This window comes from Mytilus trossulus, chromosome 11 (assembly GCF_036588685.1).
Source record: "Mytilus trossulus isolate FHL-02 chromosome 11, PNRI_Mtr1.1.1.hap1, whole genome shotgun sequence".
Taxonomy (NCBI): Eukaryota; Metazoa; Mollusca; class Bivalvia; order Mytilida; family Mytilidae; genus Mytilus; species Mytilus trossulus.
This window is the reverse complement of record NC_086383.1, coordinates 17,497,781-17,519,701: the sequence shown is the minus strand read 5'-3', so window position 1 is coordinate 17,519,701 and position 21,921 is coordinate 17,497,781. Positions and strand designations below refer to the sequence as shown.

Here is a 21,921-nt window from a genome sequence, read left to right as displayed (position 1 = left end):
CTATACGGATTAGTAGTTCACTTTCCTTTTGCTAAGAAAATTTAAACAACTGATAAGTTATTATTTCTATCCATTTTATAATTTTAAAATGTATAGTGTACATTGGTGTACATAGAAGTTCTTGTTTTTAACTAATTTTTAGTTTTTATCCTATTCTAACTATGTTACTATTATTTTAAACTTTAACTAATAGATAGAATTTTAAATAACGCAATTTTAAAAATAGACATTTTTTTTTAAATGCGGTGACCCAGAAGATAGCCGGAATCAGTACCTGAAACGGCTTTAGTTTTAGAAATGTAACGTCATAAACGACAGATGGCGGGAACAATGAATAGTGGGGCAACATGTTGAAATTGAAGGATTCTCTAGAATTGTGTTTGTAAGTAAATTCGCTGACACCATAATTTAACGGAACTCCTAGAGTGACAGATAATTAAGGTATACGGTCCGTTCGTCTTTTGCACACAGATGTCTTTCAGTTTCACCTGTAGCTGGTTTTTTTTGCTATAAATTCTTTTCACTAGAATTTTAATTTGGTGTACCCGGACTGCTGGAGTCTGAGATGGAGATTAACCATTTCTGATTTGAGTAACAAGTCTGTAATAGTATATATACATGTAATACAACAAAGCTCATTTCTTGTCCCCTTAGCAACTAGTATTTAAATAATTTTATCAGTGTTATGGGTGCAAATTTATCAGGTCAGGAATAACCACCATTGATGGATTATATCTCATTTGACATATAACAAGGGCAGGTCCAGCAATTTTAAAAAGGGGGGTTCCCAACCCAGAGAAAAGAGGGGGTTCTAGCTATATGCTCCCATTCTAATGCATTGATCGTCCCAAAAAAAGGGTATCTGGTCCGTTCCCGCCCAATACACTTTCACACCCTACATTTTCGCACCCAATTTTAGTTCAAATTCCAGTTGAAAAATTGGAAAATCATGATTGTTGTTTTAAATTGCTTTAAGGTTTAAATACTGAATGTATTAATATAGCTTGGTATGAGTAAAACATTGAAGATTTTAAATGAAAAACACAAAAGATAATTATTTTTAACAGCTTGGTCCCTTTGATATGAAACAATAAAATATAGCAATACACTATTATAACCAAAACATGATAAAATTTATTCAACACACACAAAAAAAAACGTAGTCAGAATCTCACTTTATTTTGAAACAAGTCAATGATTGAAACAAAGTACATGTAATAGCAAAACACTAACCAAAACATAATTAAGAGTTATTCAACAGAATGAATCCCACTTTATCTAGAAAGGATTGTTATTTTTTTTAACAATACACTATCCAAAACTTAAATAAGATTTATTCAACACAAAAAATAATGCTGTCTCACGTTATAATGAGACAATGACAACAAATATACTTACAGGAATACACTTGCCAAAACTTGATAAAAAAGTTATTAAACACAAAACCAAAAAAAAATTGGACGCGAACGTGTAGGGTGAGAACGGACTTTGGGTGCCAACATGTAGGGCGGGAAAGTGAAAGGAGGCTAACATGAGCGGGTGCGAACGTGAATGGGCGCGAACAGACCATGTTCAAAAAAAGGGGGTTCCAAAGCCCTGACCCCCCCTCTGTGGATCCACAAACTAGTTGAGTATAGTGACATAACATATTGCATTTAATCAATAATTGTATTTGCAGTTTCTCCTATTATTATCTTGTTAATTCTTGATTGGCAAATTTACCTGTAATCACCTATCAATGGACATCAATACTGTCTGCAGTCATGTGATTATGAGTACAATTCCACAGGTGAATGGAGCTCTTTCTTAATACTTGACTTTTATTATCAAAGGTCAATCATGGTCAATAGTACAAATGTTTCAACAAAAGAACTGTTGTACACATGCATTCTCAAGAGATACAGCAGGCTTTGACAAAACTGAAACTTTTGAAGGACTCAATAAGGGTCATAAAATTAAAGTAGGTTGCAAGTTGCAAAATCATGCTCCTATCTCACACTAGCATTTTATTACAAAAAACTTGCATTATATGTCAATTGATCTATACCCATATAAGCCAATTGATGGATTATAAATCAATTGAGGTATAATCCACCAATTGGTGGTTATTCCTGGCCTGTTATTTAACTCTCATTTCCGCTTCTCATGTTTTTGTAAGGTGTCATTTAATTCTCAACGTGAACTTGACATGTGCATTGTTGAAAGATGACATGTAATTGATCAATGTTTTCAACAATGAGAAAACCGTTAACTTTATAATCTGCTTTAAAAGGCACAGACATGAAAATATGCAACATTTTTTATACATACATGACATAGGGCCTACTTTACATTTATAACCAAATGATTCACTACAAACATAATGACAGGCATAAACCAAGGATAACTGTACACTAATTGCTCCTGACTTTGAACATTCATAAAGAATGTGGTACAATTTTGTAATGGGTCTATTTAAGGAAAGGGTTTGATTCTAATCTTAAATAGTCTAATTAAAATCCAAATCTGAGGTTTAATTCCAAATATCTGAGGCAAAAATACATTCTGGAAAACCATTATTTGTATACATTTTTCACACTTCATAGTCGTATAAAAATAAGAAGATGTAGTTACATGTACTATAACATGTATGATGATTGATAATGAGACAACTCTCCACAAGAGACCAAATGAGGTACAAATGTAGAAGTTAGCAACCATATACATTTAAATTTTAGCCTATATCACTTTAAGCAGGGTACAGCCTTCTGCATGTACATTGTACATGATCAAAACCAATACTGCATACAAACTGTTAAAGATCTATAGGTATGACAAATAATGTGAAACAATTCAAACAACCTGATTTATCTCTAAAGCAATAAACAAAAGATGGATTTATGATTATTTTTAATGCTTCCAGCCAGTGAAAAAATATATATTAAGAATGACGACATCTCATTAAACAGCAGCAAACGAAATACACATACATGTACCTTTTAAACATTTAAATGTCACAAACAATAATAATAGGCACATTGATCACTGTTCAAATAATCAAGTATTTGAGAATGTATATAATGATATATGTGATTCCAAGGAGAGATCTAGAGTAATTTATTAGATCTAAGTAAAAATGTTTTTTTATGCTTTCAGGTGAATAAAAGATAAAAATGACGACATCTCCAAGACTCATGCAAAACCTAGCAAATGCTAGAATGGCCAATAATACCAGTATGACGGCTGCAGCAGAAGTAACCAGACTGGTCAGGCAGCACTTCGATCCTCCACCAGGTTAGTAATTTAAGAGTTAATCCATTAAAATCGAAGGGGGGGACTTAAGTGTAGGAAAGAAAGACCAAAGACAGCCCCCCCCCCCCAATAAAAAATCTAAAACAAAACCAACCAAGAATTGAGCAATTTTACACACTTCAAAAGAACATGGAAACCATGCATAATCAGGGTTCTCATTTAGGTGAGTCCCTGAGTCCTGGACTCGTGAAAATCTATCTGGACTCAAAACTGGTGAATCCAAAGATACATCAAGATAGGGAAAAAAATTGTATGAACTGAACACTCAAATTATTTTACAGCAAAAGTAATCTGAATTTTAATGTCATTCCATTGCTCTATAAGATCATTGATACTGAAATAATAGATAATGTTGCAATAAAACATTTTCTTATTACAGTTGGATTCACCTTGGCCAAAATGATGAGTCCCTTGGCTCACCTTTAAAAATTCTCAGTGGTAGGAGATTCTGGTACTCAATTTGCAATGATTATAAGCTTGGTCTTACTTATATAATAAAAATATCGGGAACTGGTCTCTCACATAGATGACATGTAAAGATTATAAACTATAGATTGATTTGTACAGCACTAAAAAAATCAGGTTAAAAAAACTGAAAAATCTATGAGACGAACCTCAGAGACTTGCATATTAACCTATTGGTCGCAGCTGGACCGACAATATTGGCATCATGGCTTAAAACTATTCAAACAAATTTCTTAAATACGTCATCACCAATGTTTTTCATAATACAGCAGAATGTCTGGAGGGTCTGGATGGTGCTTATCAAAGACATGACAGACAGTCAGGGGTACTACTTGTACAAGTTATTTTTATTTACTTGAAGAAGTAAAAAAAAATATACATATATAAGTGAATTAATAATGTTGAAATAATCTCCCTTTAATTTTCTCAAAAATTTACTTGTATAAGTAAATTTTTCGTACAATCCTACAAATTTTCTCAAGTTCAATTTTTCATCTCATTAATTCAACAAAGAAACTGATTGCGCAAAGATCTTAAGTATTTGCGCATGGCCTTCAAAAATTGTTCCTTGGGGGCTTGTAAATGAGCAGTGTTCTGAAGATAACAGACAAATGGGATTTTCATTGCCCATGAAATTACATTTAAATGTTTAGTAAAGACATCTGCAAAGGGCAGATAACTTTAAATTATATTAGAGCAAAGAAATCCTAAGAATTCATTAAAAGAAGAAAGGATGACTTTTTTACTTATACAAGTAAAAAAATCTGAATGTCTAAGGGACATAGCTCAGCCAATACTTTTTTTACCTATACAAGTAAATAAAATTTACTTGTATATAAGTAGCCTACAAATTTACTTATATAAGTATATTAATATTACTTCTTCAAGTAATTAAAAATAACTTGTACAAGTAGTACCCCTGACTGACAGAGAGAAATGGCTTCCACTTCCAGCAGAAAATGCCTTGTAGTCGTAAAAGACAGTTCTGTATGTGTGCAATGTGCTTGCATGGATAACCATGGTCATGGTCACTTTTCATCTTGTTATATCTATCATCATGATCATGTCTATGGCTTAATGTAAAATTCAAAATACTTCTATATATTGATTTTACTTAATCATATAAATGCTGAGTTAAAATAACCATGCTATTTTTTTTTTATTTTAGCATCTCCATACAGATATCGGAAGGTGTGTCAAAAGACCAGTCAAACATTGTTACACGAGAGACCAGAAAGTACCTGGCAGGAAAATTATGAGAGAAGAGACCATCACATGAAGTGTGGCTACTATAGCCTTCCAAATGAACCCTACAGAAATGTTGGTGGTCAGTTTGACCTTGATCCCTATGACCTTGTGTTGAAGACAATTTCAAAAAATTTAGATGTGAAGGTAATATATATAATATAATTGATGTTTTAAGTCATATAAGTAGATCAAGTGAAAGGCATTGTTTAAAAAAATGGAATAAATAATGTCTGTTTTTATCCTCTGGGTCATTTCTTATTTGAGCAAATAATGGAGCAGGCAATTATCAATCAATTTTTATTAGTGGTCTGATAATTATGAAAATCAAAACTTTTCGAAAATTTTAAGTTGTTTAAGAAAAATTCCTTGTGGCTGCAGATTGAAACTGCTTGTGGCTTGTGTGACAATAAATAAAATAAAACATTGTTCTGCAGCCTATCAGCCTTTAAACACTCTTGTGTTCAGGGAAACCAATTAACATTTGCTTTCTGTATAGGCTTGTATATTTAATAGTAAGTTATAATTTTATGTATAGCAAAGAAAACTATATAACTGTATAAATATCAATTGGGTTGATGTTTAGAAGAGTTGTATATATACATAATGTACACAGCCATGTATCACCATCACTGCTGGTGATCCAATGGATAAATCTGTTGTAGAGTTGTCACTGGCTCAGACGTACTTATAAATATATATATATATACAAACACTATAAGAGTAATGTAGTCAAGAGAAATCCAAGTAAGAAAGAAAATGTGACTTTATTAATTTTAAAAATATATACATGTACATGTATATAAACAATATCTGAAAAGAGCAAGGGAGATAACTCTACTTCCAAAATAATGCATACATGTGATTCTTCCGGCGGGAGTAAAAATCTCCCGCTTTTCAGACCCTCTATCGTCCCTCCCGTTAAAATTTGAAATCTTTCGCTTTTTGAAAATGTCAATCTCGAAAATTTCAGTAGACATGTTTGTTTACAAAATTTTAGTACAGACAGAGAAAAAGTCCGAGAAACCCGAAATTTATATGGGAAAAGTCCGAGAAAACCGGAAGTCACTATTTCCTGTTTTGATATTGTTTGAAAGGTAAAAATGCAATTAGCGTCCTGTAATCAATGAAGGTGTTAAGGATTACAATTTGTATACAACAATAAAAGACAATTGGCAATACCTGGTGATAACTAGCAAGTTTAAGATACATACCAGGATGATTAAAAGTGAAATATTGACAACAGATTAGTTGTATAAACAACGACTTTGTGCTTTAATTATTTCAATGAAAAAAATCAACACAATTATTTGTACACTTTAATTTAAACTGTAATTGTACTGCTCCTCGGGGCGTCTTGATTGACAAATAAAAATTGTTGTTGTTGTTGTTGTTGTATTTTGAATGTGTTGATAACAATTCTGCAAGGATCAGTTACTGAATCTCAGAGACAAATGAAAGCAACTCAAATATGATATTTATGGCTTGTATTCCATCCAGTATGAGTATGTTAACCTTGGACAACTCTAAAATTTAATATTTGACTAAAAGTAAATGCAAACCGTATGTTATCACCAAATACCCAAGCAGCAAATTAAAGAATACCAATTATCTAACCAAATTCAACTCTGCCTGGAGATCTGAGTTCAAATGGTGCAACTCCAGTGCATAAGGTCAATACCATGCTTACTACACTTCATGCAAAGCTGACTATGGTGGCCCTAATGACTTGACCAAATATGGAGACAGCTACCCAACAGAAAACCAACTACAAATGTTTATCATTTCAACACCTTCTGTTACTAGCATGATTAGTAGTGGTACCAAAAGTTGACAATGTAGCTTAAGCAGAGATACTTTTTGCCAACTATGTATCATGGCTATCCACTTACTCTTGAACTATACATAGTAATAAATATTAGAAAAACCCATTATCTTTATTTTTTTCAAGTAAAAATGGCTATGCAGGTGTTGAAAGGTATGGAATCATTGCTTTGTTAACAAAAAAAGAAGATATATGCAGTTTGAAAACACAAAAAAAAAACATTGCGTGCGTCGATAAAAGGTCGATTACAAATCTCCAGTTATGAAGCCCAAACTCCAGCTGAAAATTTCCAAATCTCCAGTTGTGGCTTGACAACTCTGTCACATGTCTGATAATGACTACCAAAAATCAGCACTTATCATTGTTTTACAGGTTTGGGATGCTAGATCAAGACAAGGAACTGCTACTAAAACAAGACGAACACCTCAAAAGAAAAGGAGACAAAGTTTACTTCCCCCGATATCACATGAAAAGGTAAACATTATTAGCAGTCCAAACTAGACTTTTCCCGATATCACATGTAAAGGTAAACATTACTTCCCCTGATATCATATGAAAAGGTAAACATTACTTCCCCTGATATCATATGAAAAGGTAAACATCACTTCCCCTGATATCATATGAAAAGGTAAACATTATTAGCAGTCCAAACTAGAAGATTTTGTCTCGAAATATAAAATCTGATTTCAAAATTAATAGCACTTGTGTGTTTCATATCAATGTTTGAACATGTGATTAAGCGAAAGATTTTTTGTAGAATTGTATATTTGTCTTAAATGATCAAATCATAATAAATAATAAATGCATGCAATAATTTCAGAATTTACAGTACTTAATAATCTAGATTGTCCAGATTTCTATGAAGAGTCCATTCAAACATGTATTTTTAATTGATGAAGAAAAAAAGTGTGTTAATTTTTTTTGTAGAGAGCTAAATCTCCCACAAAGTCAGAATGTCAATTAATTGAAGATAAACAATCAGATGGTGGAATTAGTACAATAAAAGATCAGATAATTGACCTTCAAACAGCCAAGAAATATGTACTGGCAGGACAGTCATTCGAAAACTTCATTAAACAACTACAGGTATGAATACAGCAAGATACTGTGGATTCATTTATTTTCTTTGATACCAATTTTTGTGGTTTGAGTAAAACTCAATATTCAACGATATTAAATTTCGTGGTTTTGGCAAAGTCTGAATACATTTCTTCAGAAAATTGGCAGTTTGTTGAATATTTAAATTCGTGATTCCCCTGAACCAATGGAATCCACAAAAACTGGTATCCAACGAATATTAATGAATCCACAGTATATGTTTTAGCACTTTATTAAACAACTGCAGGTTTGTATATGGCAAGAAATATGTACTAGCAGGACAGTCATTCTTACTTATCATTAAATAGTTACAGGTATGTGTATCATAAGACAAGTGATTTGATGTGACTGTCACTTACAATCTGACATACAAATACAGTCTTAATCATTTGTTAATTACAAATGATAGTCTGATTGTCATTCAGACATTTCATTGGACATTGAGATACGTATATCTGCACGAAACATTGGCAAAAAGGGCAGTGATCTTAAGTTTTGAGGTAACTAATAATGGTACATTTACCAATATGAGTGATTTACAACATAGAAGTGTAGTTTACTTTTAAAAAAAAAAGGGGGGTGAAATCTAAATAAGTTAAATTAGGGTTTGTTTAATCCTGATATATATGTATTTGTTGCAACTGGACGTTAAACACCGATCCAGTGTTCATCCATTTACAAATGTATTGCCAATTTATGATCAATTGAATTATTTTATCATTAAAGGACATCAAAGCTAATAAGATTAATAAGTCAGTTAAAAAGAATGAAATGGTCCTCATCCCAATGTCAGATCCCTCAATGGAACTCACAGACACAAAACTGCAGTCTACGCCAACGCCATTGTTTGGTAAAAGTTCTGTAATAAGTTTCAATACAAACAAGAAAAACCTTAAACAAGATGTTCTTTCAGTGCAAAATACAGGATCTGCCAGACCAGAGAGTTCAAATATAACAATGATAGAAAGTCGTAAAATGTCCGTTTATTTACGATCAACCACTTCAATTATGGCTGTAATGGACCTACAAGCTGCTGCAAGGTAAGTGACATCCGACCTGTAGATAATTAAGTAACTTTTTGCATATATTTATTAAACATTGAAATTTTAAAAACAAGACAAACTTTATTGTGATTTAAGTAAATTAGCTGCATAAAATTAGTACTATCAAAATTAAGTATGTTATTTTTATGCTCTCATGATAATCCTTTACCTTTTTTTGCAGTATGTACCCACAATATGTCCAACTACATGTCATTTTCTTTATATTAAAAAAAAAAAAAAAATCCATGCACACCTCCAATTATATATTTTTTAAAGTCATAAGAAACCTCAAATAAAAAAAAAATAATGCATATGTTTTTTATAACTCAATGGATAGTTTTCATTGTAAAACTTATGTACATATACTTTTTTTCTGAAGAAAATTCTTTAATTTATTCATATTTAGAAGAGGTTTACATTATTTGAATTGCTTCCTTCCAGCAAGCAATTCCCTCGATATATTTTCCGTATGCATGGTGACCTCAGTGTGACCCATCTCGTAAAAATCCGGTGACCACAATACGCATGGATGTCCTTAAAATAAACTATTATCTGAATTTACATGTTAAACACGTGCTCAAATTCCATGCTTTTTTGTTTATTTTTCGTCAATTGTTGACAAACAGGTGACAATCGTTAAACTTCGGCTTCAAAACACGAACTTTAATTACCTGCCATATTTTCACCACAACACTAACCGATTGAAAAAAAAATTGACGATTATGCAAAATTTACACGAAAAAAATGATAAATTCGAACACAGAAGACTAAGTTTATGATGTTTGTATGCATTGGTTTAAGAATTGGAAGAACATTATTTTTCACCGGTCACTCGTTACTTATGACTTTAACATCCTGCAAAATATTAAATAAAAAAATAATAAAACTGTAGGAGGGAAGGACGAATGGCAGGATGAAAGGGCTATATTCTTCTCCTGTTAAATCTTCATACTAAGGGACAGGGTAAAAATTTCAAGAAGTTTGCCAACATCACTGTTTGTCAAATCTAACTTATGTGGAACTATATATATATACTCGGTGCATATGGCAGAGTAGAAAAAGGGGGACATTATATATATAATAACTGCGTGTTCTCCAATTTTTTATTTATATAACTACCAAGACTACATGAAATACATCGGACAAATCCGGTGAATAATGGATCGGTCTGGGAAATTTTTTTTCAATTCTGGTCCGAAAGTCCGTTGGTTTTTTTTCATGGATTTTTTCTAACATTCTAGTAAAAATTGCTAAACGATCTCAAATTCATTTTCATATTTATTATTCATCACAGCGATGTTTATTTTGTTCAACCACTAGCTTTATGCCGAAATCGCCAACCAGAAATGTGTAAATCTGGGTTTGCCGATTAAATACAATAAATGAATAAAAATCCAAGCAGATCACAATATTCAGCTATGAATATATAAACACTAGAATTGAAAACCAAAAAATGTATGAAAAAAAAAGAAGAAACAAGAAATAATATTTTATACAGAAACTCTAAATTATGTTTAGTTCACAAATACCTTGAAGCTGTGAATATTGTTATGATAATTATTTCAGATTTGACTGTACTTTTGTTTTATTCAGGGAACGTAAAGAAAGAATAAAGAGAATACACATGGAATACCTTGAAGCAGTGAATACTGTTTTAAACAGTCTCTATAATATGAAAACAAAGGATTTAAAGTCAAAGGTCAGTGGCTGTATCTAGTATTTTGATGTGAGAAAAAAGCTGCAACATTTTAAATTTGTAAAAAAAAAAACACCAGAAGGATGAAATATGTGCATACCCCATGTACACTCCAGCTCAGGTGGATTTTGCTTTGTGCACCCGTCCACAGTTGGAGTAGGCACAGGGTGGGCAACATTTCTAGCTTGTCATAAATAGTGTGAACTGATGCAAACAAAATAACAGATATAACATGAGACACAAGCAACCAAGGTCAAACATTGATTTGCACACAGTTTTTCTACACACCTTTATCTCTATGTAATCTAAATTGTCCCTTTCAATTTGAGCCTACACTAATCTGGTTTCTACTTTCAGACGCCTTTATCTTTTGACCATCTGAAGCAGTTGAGAAAAGATACAGTCTTCACACTACAAACTCATGGTGATGGAAATATGTAAGAAACTGAACGATTATTTTAAATTTACATGAATTTCTCATGAAAATTTTCACATGAGATTCACCTCAAACAAGCATATACATGAAAATTTTCATGTGAATTTCAAGTGAACATCTTATGTTGTAAATTTAGATGTAATTGGAAATTTTATACTTTTATTTTTAAAATTCACGTGGATTTCACTTGAAAAAAAAATATTGTGATTATCACATAAAACTCATGTTAAACTCACATGAATAGGTTACAAGTATAAGCTTGTTTGAGGTGAAATTCAGGTGATATTTGCCTGTGTTTATAAACAGGTGTCTGTGGCTGGTGGTACCATTAAGGTTGACATTAAAATTTAAACATGATTAAAAAAAAAAGATATTTGCACCAATACTTTATGATAGAAATTATGAAAATAAAAACCTTCATTATTGTGCCTGATAAAAATATTTATACCCCCGCTTTAAAAGAGGGGGGGGTAAACTATTTTACCTCTGTCTGTCCTTCCGTCAGTCAGTCCGTCCGTCCCATGAATATTTTTCGTCGCATTTTTCTCAGGAACTGCAATACAAGGATTTCTGAAATTTGGTTTCAGGATTTATATAAGTCAGCTATACCGTGTGATGCGTTTTCAGATTCATCACTCAACAACTTCCTGTTAACCAAACACTTGCATATTTTTACACTATTAATATTATCCACTTGCGGTGGGGGTATCAGTTTCACTTGTTGTATGCTGATTGTCCTGTAATGGCAAAAAGTATTGGCTCATTTTGTCCATCACTAAAAATATAGCAATATTTTTTGAATTTACAGTAATTACTAAACACTTTTAGGAATTTTGGTCCTCAATGCTCTTCAACTTCGTACTTTGTTTGGCCTTTTTAACTTTTTTGGAATCAGTGATGAGTCTTTGAAGACGAAACACGCATCTGGCATATGTTCTAAATTTAGTCCTGGTATCTATGATGAGTTTATTTCTTACTTTGCAGGCTGAGTCGACAGTCCAGACCCTATAAAAATGCTTCAGTAGTTAGTACTGTACCTTCAGAGAATAAAGTTGGTGGTTTTGCAGGACTGTTTGCCAAAAAGAAACAATCAAATATGTTTGTTCAGGTTGCTATGCTTCCAGCAAAACTGGCACCAAACAAATTTAGGTAAGGCTAAGAAAATAAACTTTGTTTCTTGCCTCCTGGTAGGCAAATAAAAATGTCCGTTAGGTAGATAAATTTATAAATTATGTTAAATGTAATGAGTTACCTTGATTTCTCAGTGAAATAAAAACTGATAATTTTGTATTTTAATCTTATGCCTTTCCTTAAATTTTTTTAAAATGTTAGAAAAATGATTAGAACATCCTTAAGGTGAAGGCAAAGAAACAGTCAATACACTTTCATTGTTGCTATGAATCTAGTGTGATTTCAAAAATTAAAAAAAAGTCATAAATTTTAAGTTATCTCAATATGACCAAAATTAGGAGAGAAAAAAATCCAAATCCATGATAAGAGCAATATTTAACTTTTTCAGTCAAATGTTTAAGCCAAAGCAAAAGGAACCTGAGTTAAAATTAGAATCCTGGGAGGACTTTCTGGCTGTTGATCCACACACACCTATGCCAGAGCAAAAAAAGAAGAAGTCATTTGCCACAGGAGTTATGGCCCTTGTCAAGGCAGTTCAGTGGCACAAGTAAGATTATTAGATGAATCGTGCGACCCGTTATTATAGTTGTTGCCCTAAAATTGTGAGACATTTTCAACAAACATGTGTTAGGTTGCTGCCCCTGGGTTAGTTATTTTACAGAAATTTTGGTGTGTTTTCCTTTATCTAAGATATTATTATAGTATCAAATAATAACTTATACTATAAATTATGAGTTTAACCTTATTTTACATGATTTCCAAAGCATCAGTAAACCTTATTTTACATGATTTCCAAAGCATCAGTAAATACAGGTGAGCGACACCTGCTTTTTAGAGCCTCTAGTTCTTTGAGTTTTCTATGAAACAATAATAAAATGAAAAACTTTATTTTAAAGGTGATTAGGGTCTTTTAAAAGTATCTCAAATGCCAAAATGCAATTAATTCTTGAACATTTTATTTTTTTTATTTTTTGTATTTCCATACCAAAACATTAACACTTTTGCCTGTATAGAATATTATATAGAAAAGGCTGTGGATGCACTTTACTCCACGAGCATCACTGAAGAGACATGTATTGTCGAAATGCGCATCTGGTGCAAGAAAATTGGTACCGTTAATTTTATTTTATCCAAGACCCTCATACATTTTTTTTCTATTTTTAGGAAATTGAGTGTAGCCACCGATGTTGGCGGTTCTTCTCCAACAAAACACAGTACTGATGGTAAATCACCTGATGTACAAGACAGTTCTGCAAAGATAGAAAGTATTGCTAGACTCTTACACAATGATCCTAACAAAAAACTACCTGCTATCAAGAAAACTCCCATCTGGCAAAGAATAGCTGCAGAAAAAGTGGACCTGTATGAAGAAAGTAAAAGGTAAAAACTAATTTGAACATCATTTGCCCAATTACACTAAGCATGCTAAGTAAAAAAAAATACTGGGAAAAAACATATATTTTTATGCCCCACCTACGATAGTAAAGGGGCATTATTCTGTCCCGTTTCAGGTTAAAGTTTTTGGTTAAGGTAGTTATTGATTAAGGTGAAGTCCAATTAACTTGAAACTTAGTTCACATGTTGTACATGATATGGTCTTTCTAATTTTAACGTCAATTTAAAGTTTTGACCCCAATCTCATGGTTCACTGAACGTAGAAAATGATAATGCAAAGTTCAGGTTTAAGTTTTTGGTCAAGGTAGTTTCTGATGAAGATGAAGTCCAATTAACTTGAAACTTAGTACACATGTTGCACATGATATGGTCTTTCTTAGTTTTATGTCAAATTAAAGTTTTGACCACAATTTCATGGTCCACTGAACATAGAAAATGATAATGCAAGTGGGGCATTATGTACTGGTTTTGGACACGTTCTTGTTAATAAAAAATTTGAAGTTGCAGAGACATAAAAGTTTTTGACAAGAACAACTTTGGTTTATATCTTAAATTGTTATAATCTTCTTTTTTTACAATAATGGAAAATTTTCCCATTTTTTGATATTCTATAAATATTTTGTTCTAGTGATAAAAAAGAAAAGATTGAACCAGAAGATATTGTCTGCAATATGAGGACCAAGTTTATTAATATGAAACATAAACACAAACAAGAAACAGATGCTGAAGTACAGAAACTGGAAAGGTAAGCGGTCAACCAGTTTGTCAACATATAAGTACCTTTTGCTTTAACTCTTCCAAATTCTTTTAAAAAATTCAAATTCAAGTTAAATCAATAATTTTTTTCTGATTTTGACATAGTTTTCAACAAACAGAAGCGCAAGGTATACACTTTCCTTGAACTGAATTTTAATGTGCTTATTGTTATGTGTTTATCCGTTTCTGCATTGGCTAGACGTATAGGGGGAGGGTTGAGATCTCAAAAACAACTTCAGTGTTGACATGAATATCAATAATGTGGTAATTTTTTTTAATTTTCTGTCTACAAAACTTTGAATTTTTCCAAAAACTAAGGATTTTCTTATTCCAGGCATAGATTAACTGAGCCGTATTTGGTATAACTTTTTGGAATTTTCAATCCTCAACTCTCTTCAACTTTGTGATTATTTGGCTTTTTAAATATTTTGATGTGAGCATCACTGATGAGTCTTATGTAGACGAAACGCGCGTCTGGCGTACTAAATTATAATCCTGGTACCTTTGATAACTAATTATACCACTGGGTCAATGCCTCTGCTGGTGGACGTTTTGAAGGATATCACCAGCCCAGTAGTCAACATGTTGGGGTTGATACACTATCCCAAGATGAAATCAACTATTATGTAATGTCCTTGTGTAATGCTTTTTATGCCCCACCTACTTTAGTAGAGGGGAATTATGTTTTCTGGTCTGTGCATCCGTTCGTCCGTCTATTCGTTCTTCCGTCTGTCCCGCTTCAGGTTAAAGTTTTTGGTCAAGGTAGTTTTTGATGAAGTCGAAGTCCAATCAACTTGAAACTTAGTATACATGTGCCCTATGATATGATCTTTCTAATTTTAATGCCAAATTAGAGTTTTTACCCCAATTTTACGGTTCACTGAACACAGAAAATGATAGTGCAAATTTCAGGTTAAAGTTTTTTGGTCAAGGTAGTTTTTGATAAAGTAGAAGTCCAATCAACTTTAAACTTAGTATACATGTTCCCTTTGATAAGATCATTCTAATTTTAATGCCAAATTAGAGAATTTATTCCAATTTCACAGTCCAGTATACATAGAAAATGATAGTGCGAGTGGGGCATCTGTGTACTTTGGACACATTCTTGTTTCATAGAGTTATGTCCCTTGGTATTATTGATTATGCTTTAAATTGTATTACTTTTAGATTTACACTGAAGCATTCATTTAGATATTAAGAAGAAAAACAAACCAAAATAAAAATTTTTTTAGTTATTGACAATGCAAACATTTAAGGGAAAAAAATATGTGGAATACGGGAAACTTTGTAGTTCTGTTATATTTCATTTAAGAAACCGTAGAAAAAATGTATGTGCTGAAAATTTATGTTAGAATTGAGTGTACTTCTCTGTCTACAATAAAACATAATAATGTCTAACACATTTTAAGTGTTAACAAATATAAATGCTGATGGAATATGAAATAATATAGGGTTATTGCATGAATATTGTCCCGAGTAGAATTTTATATTGCACGAGCTTGCAGTGTTCTACGAGGGACAATATTCCACAATATTCATGCAATAACCCTTCTATTGTATAGCAATATTATATTTGAAAGTAAAAATTGATTTAAACTAAGATTTTGTCGTTGATGACGTCATGAATTTTGACGATTTATTGAACTAGTGCAATATTAGAATTTATTGTATGCTAACTTTTGGTTACTTTGTGTTGGAAATATTATATTGCCATACAATAATACCATTTATGATATCTTTTCTTAGAATAATTGAAGCCTGTGAAATTTTAATGTGTTGACTTTACTTTTTCCACATGTCTATTGCAGGGAAAGGCTGTTGATATTTAAGTATAAGTATGGACTGTTTGGAGACATGAGTTCAGTGTTTGACGAACATGTACAGGAGCTTGCTCATGCAAGAAATAATGTTAATGATAATGTAGATATAGGAGAACTAATCAAGCCATCGCTATGGTGAGTACAAATTGAGATTCTTGTAATATTTGTAAACCTTACAATACAATATTTCACCATTTATTTAATGCTGTAAAATAAAATACACTGATTTTGCTTGATTGAAAGTTGTGGGTCAAAACAAAAAAGTTGTAGTTGTTAAATAAATATAGTAGATGTTTTCATCTTCTCTTAATAAAGAAGGAGGTATCATATGATTACCCATGAGACAACTATCCAACCAGAACACCAAGATTAGAATGATATGTAAGGTTAGTCCCAAGGGTTCACCCCCATTCCAATGTTTTAATATCTTGTCAAAATGGTCAAGATCCCCACCCCTAAACCATTGACATTCTTTTTTTTTGCTTGCATTTTAATGATATTTGCATTTTTATCATGGTCCAGATTTCATCCCTTTAACAACAAATAGATTTAAATATAATCAAAGTATAGATTACAAAATGTTAATCAAAGCAAATAGCAAACAATAAATTTCATTGGAATAATTCTGTTTATTTTCTTAGGTATTCTGAATTAAAAGAGAAAGCCATTAAAGTGTGTGGTTCTGGGAATGATGTAGAAGATATATTCCACAAGATGGGACGTCATTCTATGATGGATGGTAAATCCATTCACTTAGGAAAGGTAAATTAAATGAGTTTAAAAGGGGAGCAACTAATAATGAATTGTAATATTAGGAATATTGTGGGATAGGGGCAAAATCATTGAGAGTGTCAAAAGTATATATAACCAGCAAAAAAAAACAAAAAAAACATAAATGGTCACCTGACTAAGTTAAAACCTTAGTTTTAAAACATTACTTCAATTTGCAAATTTATTACAATTTATCAACATCTGTATAATACTGTGGATTCTTTTTTATTCGTTGGATACCAATTTTCGTTGATACAGGTGAACCACAAATCCAATGTTCAACGAATAACAAAGGAGTAGGTTTAGTAAGACAACTTTTTGGTCCCAAAATATAGCAGTTTTACAAAATTGTGAAATTGTAATCTTTTAGTTACGTATTGGAAAGTAGAATGCTTTTGCTTCATTAATATAGGCTGTTTTTGACAAAACAATGTACAAATATCAGGTAATGGCACCATTAAGTCATGTTAAATTACTGAAATCTTCACAGTTTGAGCATTTTGGTTAAATTTTAAACGGTTTCCGTCTTAAATGAAAGTGGCCGCATTTGTGTTCATTCATAATATTAAAATGTAAGTTGTATTTAATGATAATATACATAACATATATAAAGGTTGATGATAAACACAGATGCGGCCACTTTCATTTTTGACAAAAAAAACATCTGAAAAGTGACGTTATTCGGCATATTTGATTGATTTTTCATATTTCAGCTTGAATCGGAGCATTTTTAATGACTCAATCAGTTAAAATCTTTCACAAAAACTAATGAAATCAATTGAAATAGACACTATAGTGTCCAAAATCTTTCGTTAGGTGAACCTGAAATTTGACGCCAAAATTGGCTCCTACCGGACCTACTCCTTTTCTATAGTCTTTGTATGAAGTGATTGGCAAAACCACGAAATCACAAATCCACAAAAAGTTGTCCTAAATCCACAAACATTGATACACATGAAAATAAATGAATACACAGTATGACTTATTGTCTGAGCTATAAAAAAAAATATTTTTTAAACATTTTTCATGACAGTGTAAGTACTGAATGAAATATAATGACATAGTTCTTAACGAAGACAGCCTACAATATATAAAAAAAAATACTGTAAAAATAATTTTTCAGGTAAAATTTTAATCCTTTTTTTTTTTTATGCAAATCAGGTGTATAGCTCATATTATTTTGTTATACTAATTTCAGGCCAAACTTTGTTTAATTGTGATGTCTATGCCTGCCCATGAGATTTGTACAGTAGCTTTTCAAACAGCAATAAAGGTAAAATCAGAAATTTATATGGAGAAGTTAATTTAGTTTATTTCGTTGGAAGAATATATCCAGGAAATTAAAACCCCTACAGAACCTCCATATAATTAATAACACTTACATTTAGGGAAACCATGAAATCTTATAGAGAGACAAATAAAATTTTAACCGCACAAAAATTTATGTTCCTACAGTATGTATAAAATACTTCAAAATATTATACTTACTGAATGTGTAAATGATAGTTTCATATAGTGTCAATCTGCTCAAGAATCAGGCAGTGAGAATGTGACAAGAAATCCTTCTCAAGTTTACATTTTTAAAGTTCAGAATGCATGAATATAACAGTTTTTCCTTTTCCCGTTCTGGTATTTCAAGATCCACCATATTTGAAATTAACTAGAAATTGACAACTAAGGGGAGCTTACTTCGTAATTTGCTTTCATTTTAACCACAAGATATCATTCTCATTCTCAAAATTTCTAGAATCACTGTAAATTCAAAAATTATTGTGTGATTATTATTTGGATTTTTTATTTTAGACTAAAATGTGATATTGAGAAAAATCCTGTTCAATTCATATAAAAAATTTAAAATGCCAGTTTGAATTATTGCGATTATTATAACCATGTCACATTTTTCACAATAATAAAAACAGCAACAATTTCTAGAATTACCATGAACCCGGAAACAAAAATAATACTCATTCTAATTCAGAATGAAAATAACTTCTGTTTGAAATAGAATCGTTAGGTTGGTGGATTTCTTCCTTCTTAATTGCCTGAGAGAAACAAAGACTGGCACTAAATATATGGTATCAAGGGACATGTAACAATTTATAGGTTCTTTTAGATTCACATCTTTGTATATCTTTGGCTTTCAACTGGATGTGAGTGGTCCTAATGAAGGTAAATGAAAAATATTACTTTGAAAGTAACAAATTTTTAAAGTGTTATTTTGAGTTAGATATCCTTTTCTGTCATGCTCAATAGAAGTTGTATAGAATTAGGTGAGACATCAAAGATCTAATATAAATATCTTATTCCTCATAAGAAAATTAAGGACCAAGATGCACATCATCATATTGCAAGGTTACAACTTTTTTGAAAGCACTGTTATCTTTTAAAATTTTGGTCAATGTAGTAAAAGATGGTTTAAATATTAATAACATGTCTAAAATTTGAAAATATTCTTTAGCATTTTTGTCCGCATTTTTGTGACAAAAATGTCGGTTATTGAATTGAGGATGTACGGCGGTAGGGCAGTCAGGCGGGCGGCAACCAAATGTCAGACATGTGACAGAGTTGTCAAGCCACAACTGGAGATTTTGATATTTTCAGCTGGAGTTTGGGTCTCATAACTGGAGATTTATTATCGACCTTTTTATCGACGTACGCAATGTTTTTTGTGTGTGTTTAAACTGCATATCTTCCTTTTTTTTGGTTAAAAGAACAATAATTCCATACCTTTAAACACCTGCATATCCATTTTATTTGATAAAAATAGAAGATAAGGGGTTTTCAATGATTTATTCATTATGTATAATTCAAGAAAAAGTTATCAGCCATCATACATAGTTGGCAAAAAGTATCTCTGACTAAGCTTCATTGTCAACTTTGGTACCACTACTGAACATGTTTGTAACAGAAGGTGTTAAATTGATAGAGTTGTAGGCTTGCTGGTTAGTAGCTGTCTCCATAATTTTGTTCAAGTCATTAGGGCCACCATAGTCAGCTTTGTATGTGTAGTAAGCATGGTCTTGACCCTTGGTACTGGATCTGCACCATTTGAAATCAAATCTCCAGACAGAGTTGAATTTGGCTAGATACTTGGTCTGCTTTTATTTGCTGTTGGGATTTGCTGATAAAATACGGTTTGCATTTTGTCAAAATCTAAATTAAAAATAGCCAAGACAACTATACTTATATAGGTATTCCATTGGCTTGGATGGAAAACAAGCAATAAATATCATATCTGAGTTGATTGCATTTGTCTTTGAGGTTCAGTAAATGTTCCACATCTTCAACAGCATCAAATAGTGAAATACATTGTTGTTAATACAACTTGTACAATTAGTCAATTTAATCCTTTGTCAGTATTTCACTTTTAATCAACCAGGCTTGTGTCTTAAACTAGCTAGTTGTCACCAGGTTATTGCCCATTATCTTTAATTTATTGCTGTAAAAACATTTTAATCCTAAACACCTCAGGCTGATTTTACCTATTTTATGACCTCCTGTTACCTTTTGACACAACAGGAAACTTTCATTTTTCCCGGACTTTTCCCATATCAATTTCGAGTTTCTCTGACTTTTTCTCTGTTCCTATCGATTTTGTAAACAAAAATGTGTATTGAAAATTTTATGAGGTTAACATTTTCAAAAGCGGAAGATTTCAAAAATCACATGTCTGAAATGTTGTCTGTGCAATACCTCATGAACTGTTCAACCAAAGCTTCCCAAATTTTAATATGTTGTTAATGATGGCAAAATGGGGGTCGAGTTCAATAATGTTGATTTTGACTTTTACCATTCAGGAGTTATGGTTCTTGAAAGATAAAAATGGTGTTTCCATTCATGTTGTTGCATTTACTTCTGAACCATTCAACCTAAGCTTTTCAAATTTTAATATGTTGATACTGATGACAAAATAGAGGTCAAATTTGATATTGACAATTTCACTTTCACAGTTCATCAGATATGGTTCTTGTGATATTGCCAGGACACAAATAAATGTTGATAAATCCAGTTTGCTGTCATTTTGACAGCCTCTTGTTCATCTTCTTTATTTACTGTTTGTAGTTTGTCCTGGAAAGAATAATGCTCCATGATCTAAGAAACTTACAAGACTGGTTACAACTAAGGAAGGTCCCATACAATGTATATGACAGCAAAGATACCAGGAGAGATATACTTAAAGTGTAATGGATGTATAACTTAATTCAATTATTAAAATATAATATTATTTTTATATTGATTTATACAAGTTTTGAGGAGTCTTTTGGATTTTTTCAAATTAATACCCAGCTTAGAAATGTTTGGGAACTCCAAAAAAATCTACCTAAACTGCTTGAATAATCTTTTCACTTGGATTTGTAATTTATCTATAATGTAATGAGCCAAAGTTCTGTTAAATCTGTTTATTTATTCTTAAGAAAAAAAAGAGAAAACATAAGTTCTTTGCTATTTCAATTTAAAAAAAAGTTTGCTTGAATTCTTCATATCTTTAGTATTGATAGTTTATTTAATGATTGATACATGTTCAAGTGATTGGCTTATTTTGCAAGAATTTTATCATTATTAATTTTACTATATTTTCTCAAAATAAACTTTATTAAATCCTTAAAGAAAGGACTTCAGTACATTTTGTTGTATGTATTGTGTGTTGTCAGTATTTTTCTATTTCTTGTAAGAAAATGGTGCTTATCAAATATGATATAGGTTCTAGATTTGTTATAATTTATTGTTAATTTTTTTATTGAAGTCAATAAAGTGCAATATTGATTGTTATTATATACTGATTGTTTATATTAAGAGATTTTATACCATTGCTTAACATTTGTTATACAAATTTATTTGATTTATATAACAGTTTTTGTATTTTTTATGGTATGTATTAATTATTATTTATATTTAATGAAGTATCAGGTTTACACATTTTTTATGGCATTGTTCATGTTTTTTTTTTA

General features: G+C 31.5%; 1 protein-coding gene across 2 annotated transcripts; it reads left to right on the top strand.

Moving 5' to 3' along the window:
• The first annotated feature begins 299 nt into the window (after positions 1 to 299).
• On the top strand, positions 300 to 21,408 carry LOC134690804 (uncharacterized). Of its 2 annotated transcripts, none has more exons than XM_063550874.1 (16): positions 300 to 382; positions 3,136 to 3,273; positions 4,925 to 5,148; positions 7,199 to 7,300; positions 7,754 to 7,912; positions 8,651 to 8,964; positions 10,561 to 10,666; positions 11,021 to 11,100; positions 12,084 to 12,248; positions 12,619 to 12,777; positions 13,395 to 13,610; positions 14,254 to 14,370; positions 16,190 to 16,336; positions 16,843 to 16,963; positions 18,171 to 18,245; positions 21,035 to 21,408. In XM_063550874.1, exons 2-16 carry the CDS (start codon positions 3,153 to 3,155, stop codon positions 21,155 to 21,157), a joined length of 2,229 nt encoding a protein of 742 aa, XP_063406944.1. In that variant the 5' UTR covers positions 300 to 382; positions 3,136 to 3,152; the 3' UTR covers positions 21,158 to 21,408. The 2 variants fall into 2 exon arrangements, with proteins under 2 accessions (XP_063406944.1, XP_063406945.1); XM_063550875.1 differs by having other exon boundaries at positions 367 to 441.
• The last annotated feature ends 513 nt before the right edge of the window (positions 21,409 to 21,921 follow it).

Excerpts from the sequence above, each read along its gene's own strand:
- LOC134690804 (XM_063550874.1), top strand. The coding sequence starts at position 3,153 with ATGACGACATCTCCAAGACTCATGCAAAACCTAGCAAATGCTAGAATG. Across the intron at positions 13,611-14,253 it reads CTGTATGAAGAAAGTAAAAG|TGATAAAAAAGAAAAGATTG; the intron begins GTAAAAACTAAT and ends ATTTTGTTCTAG. Across the intron at positions 16,964-18,170 it reads AATCCATTCACTTAGGAAAG|GCCAAACTTTGTTTAATTGT; the intron begins GTAAATTAAATG and ends TACTAATTTCAG.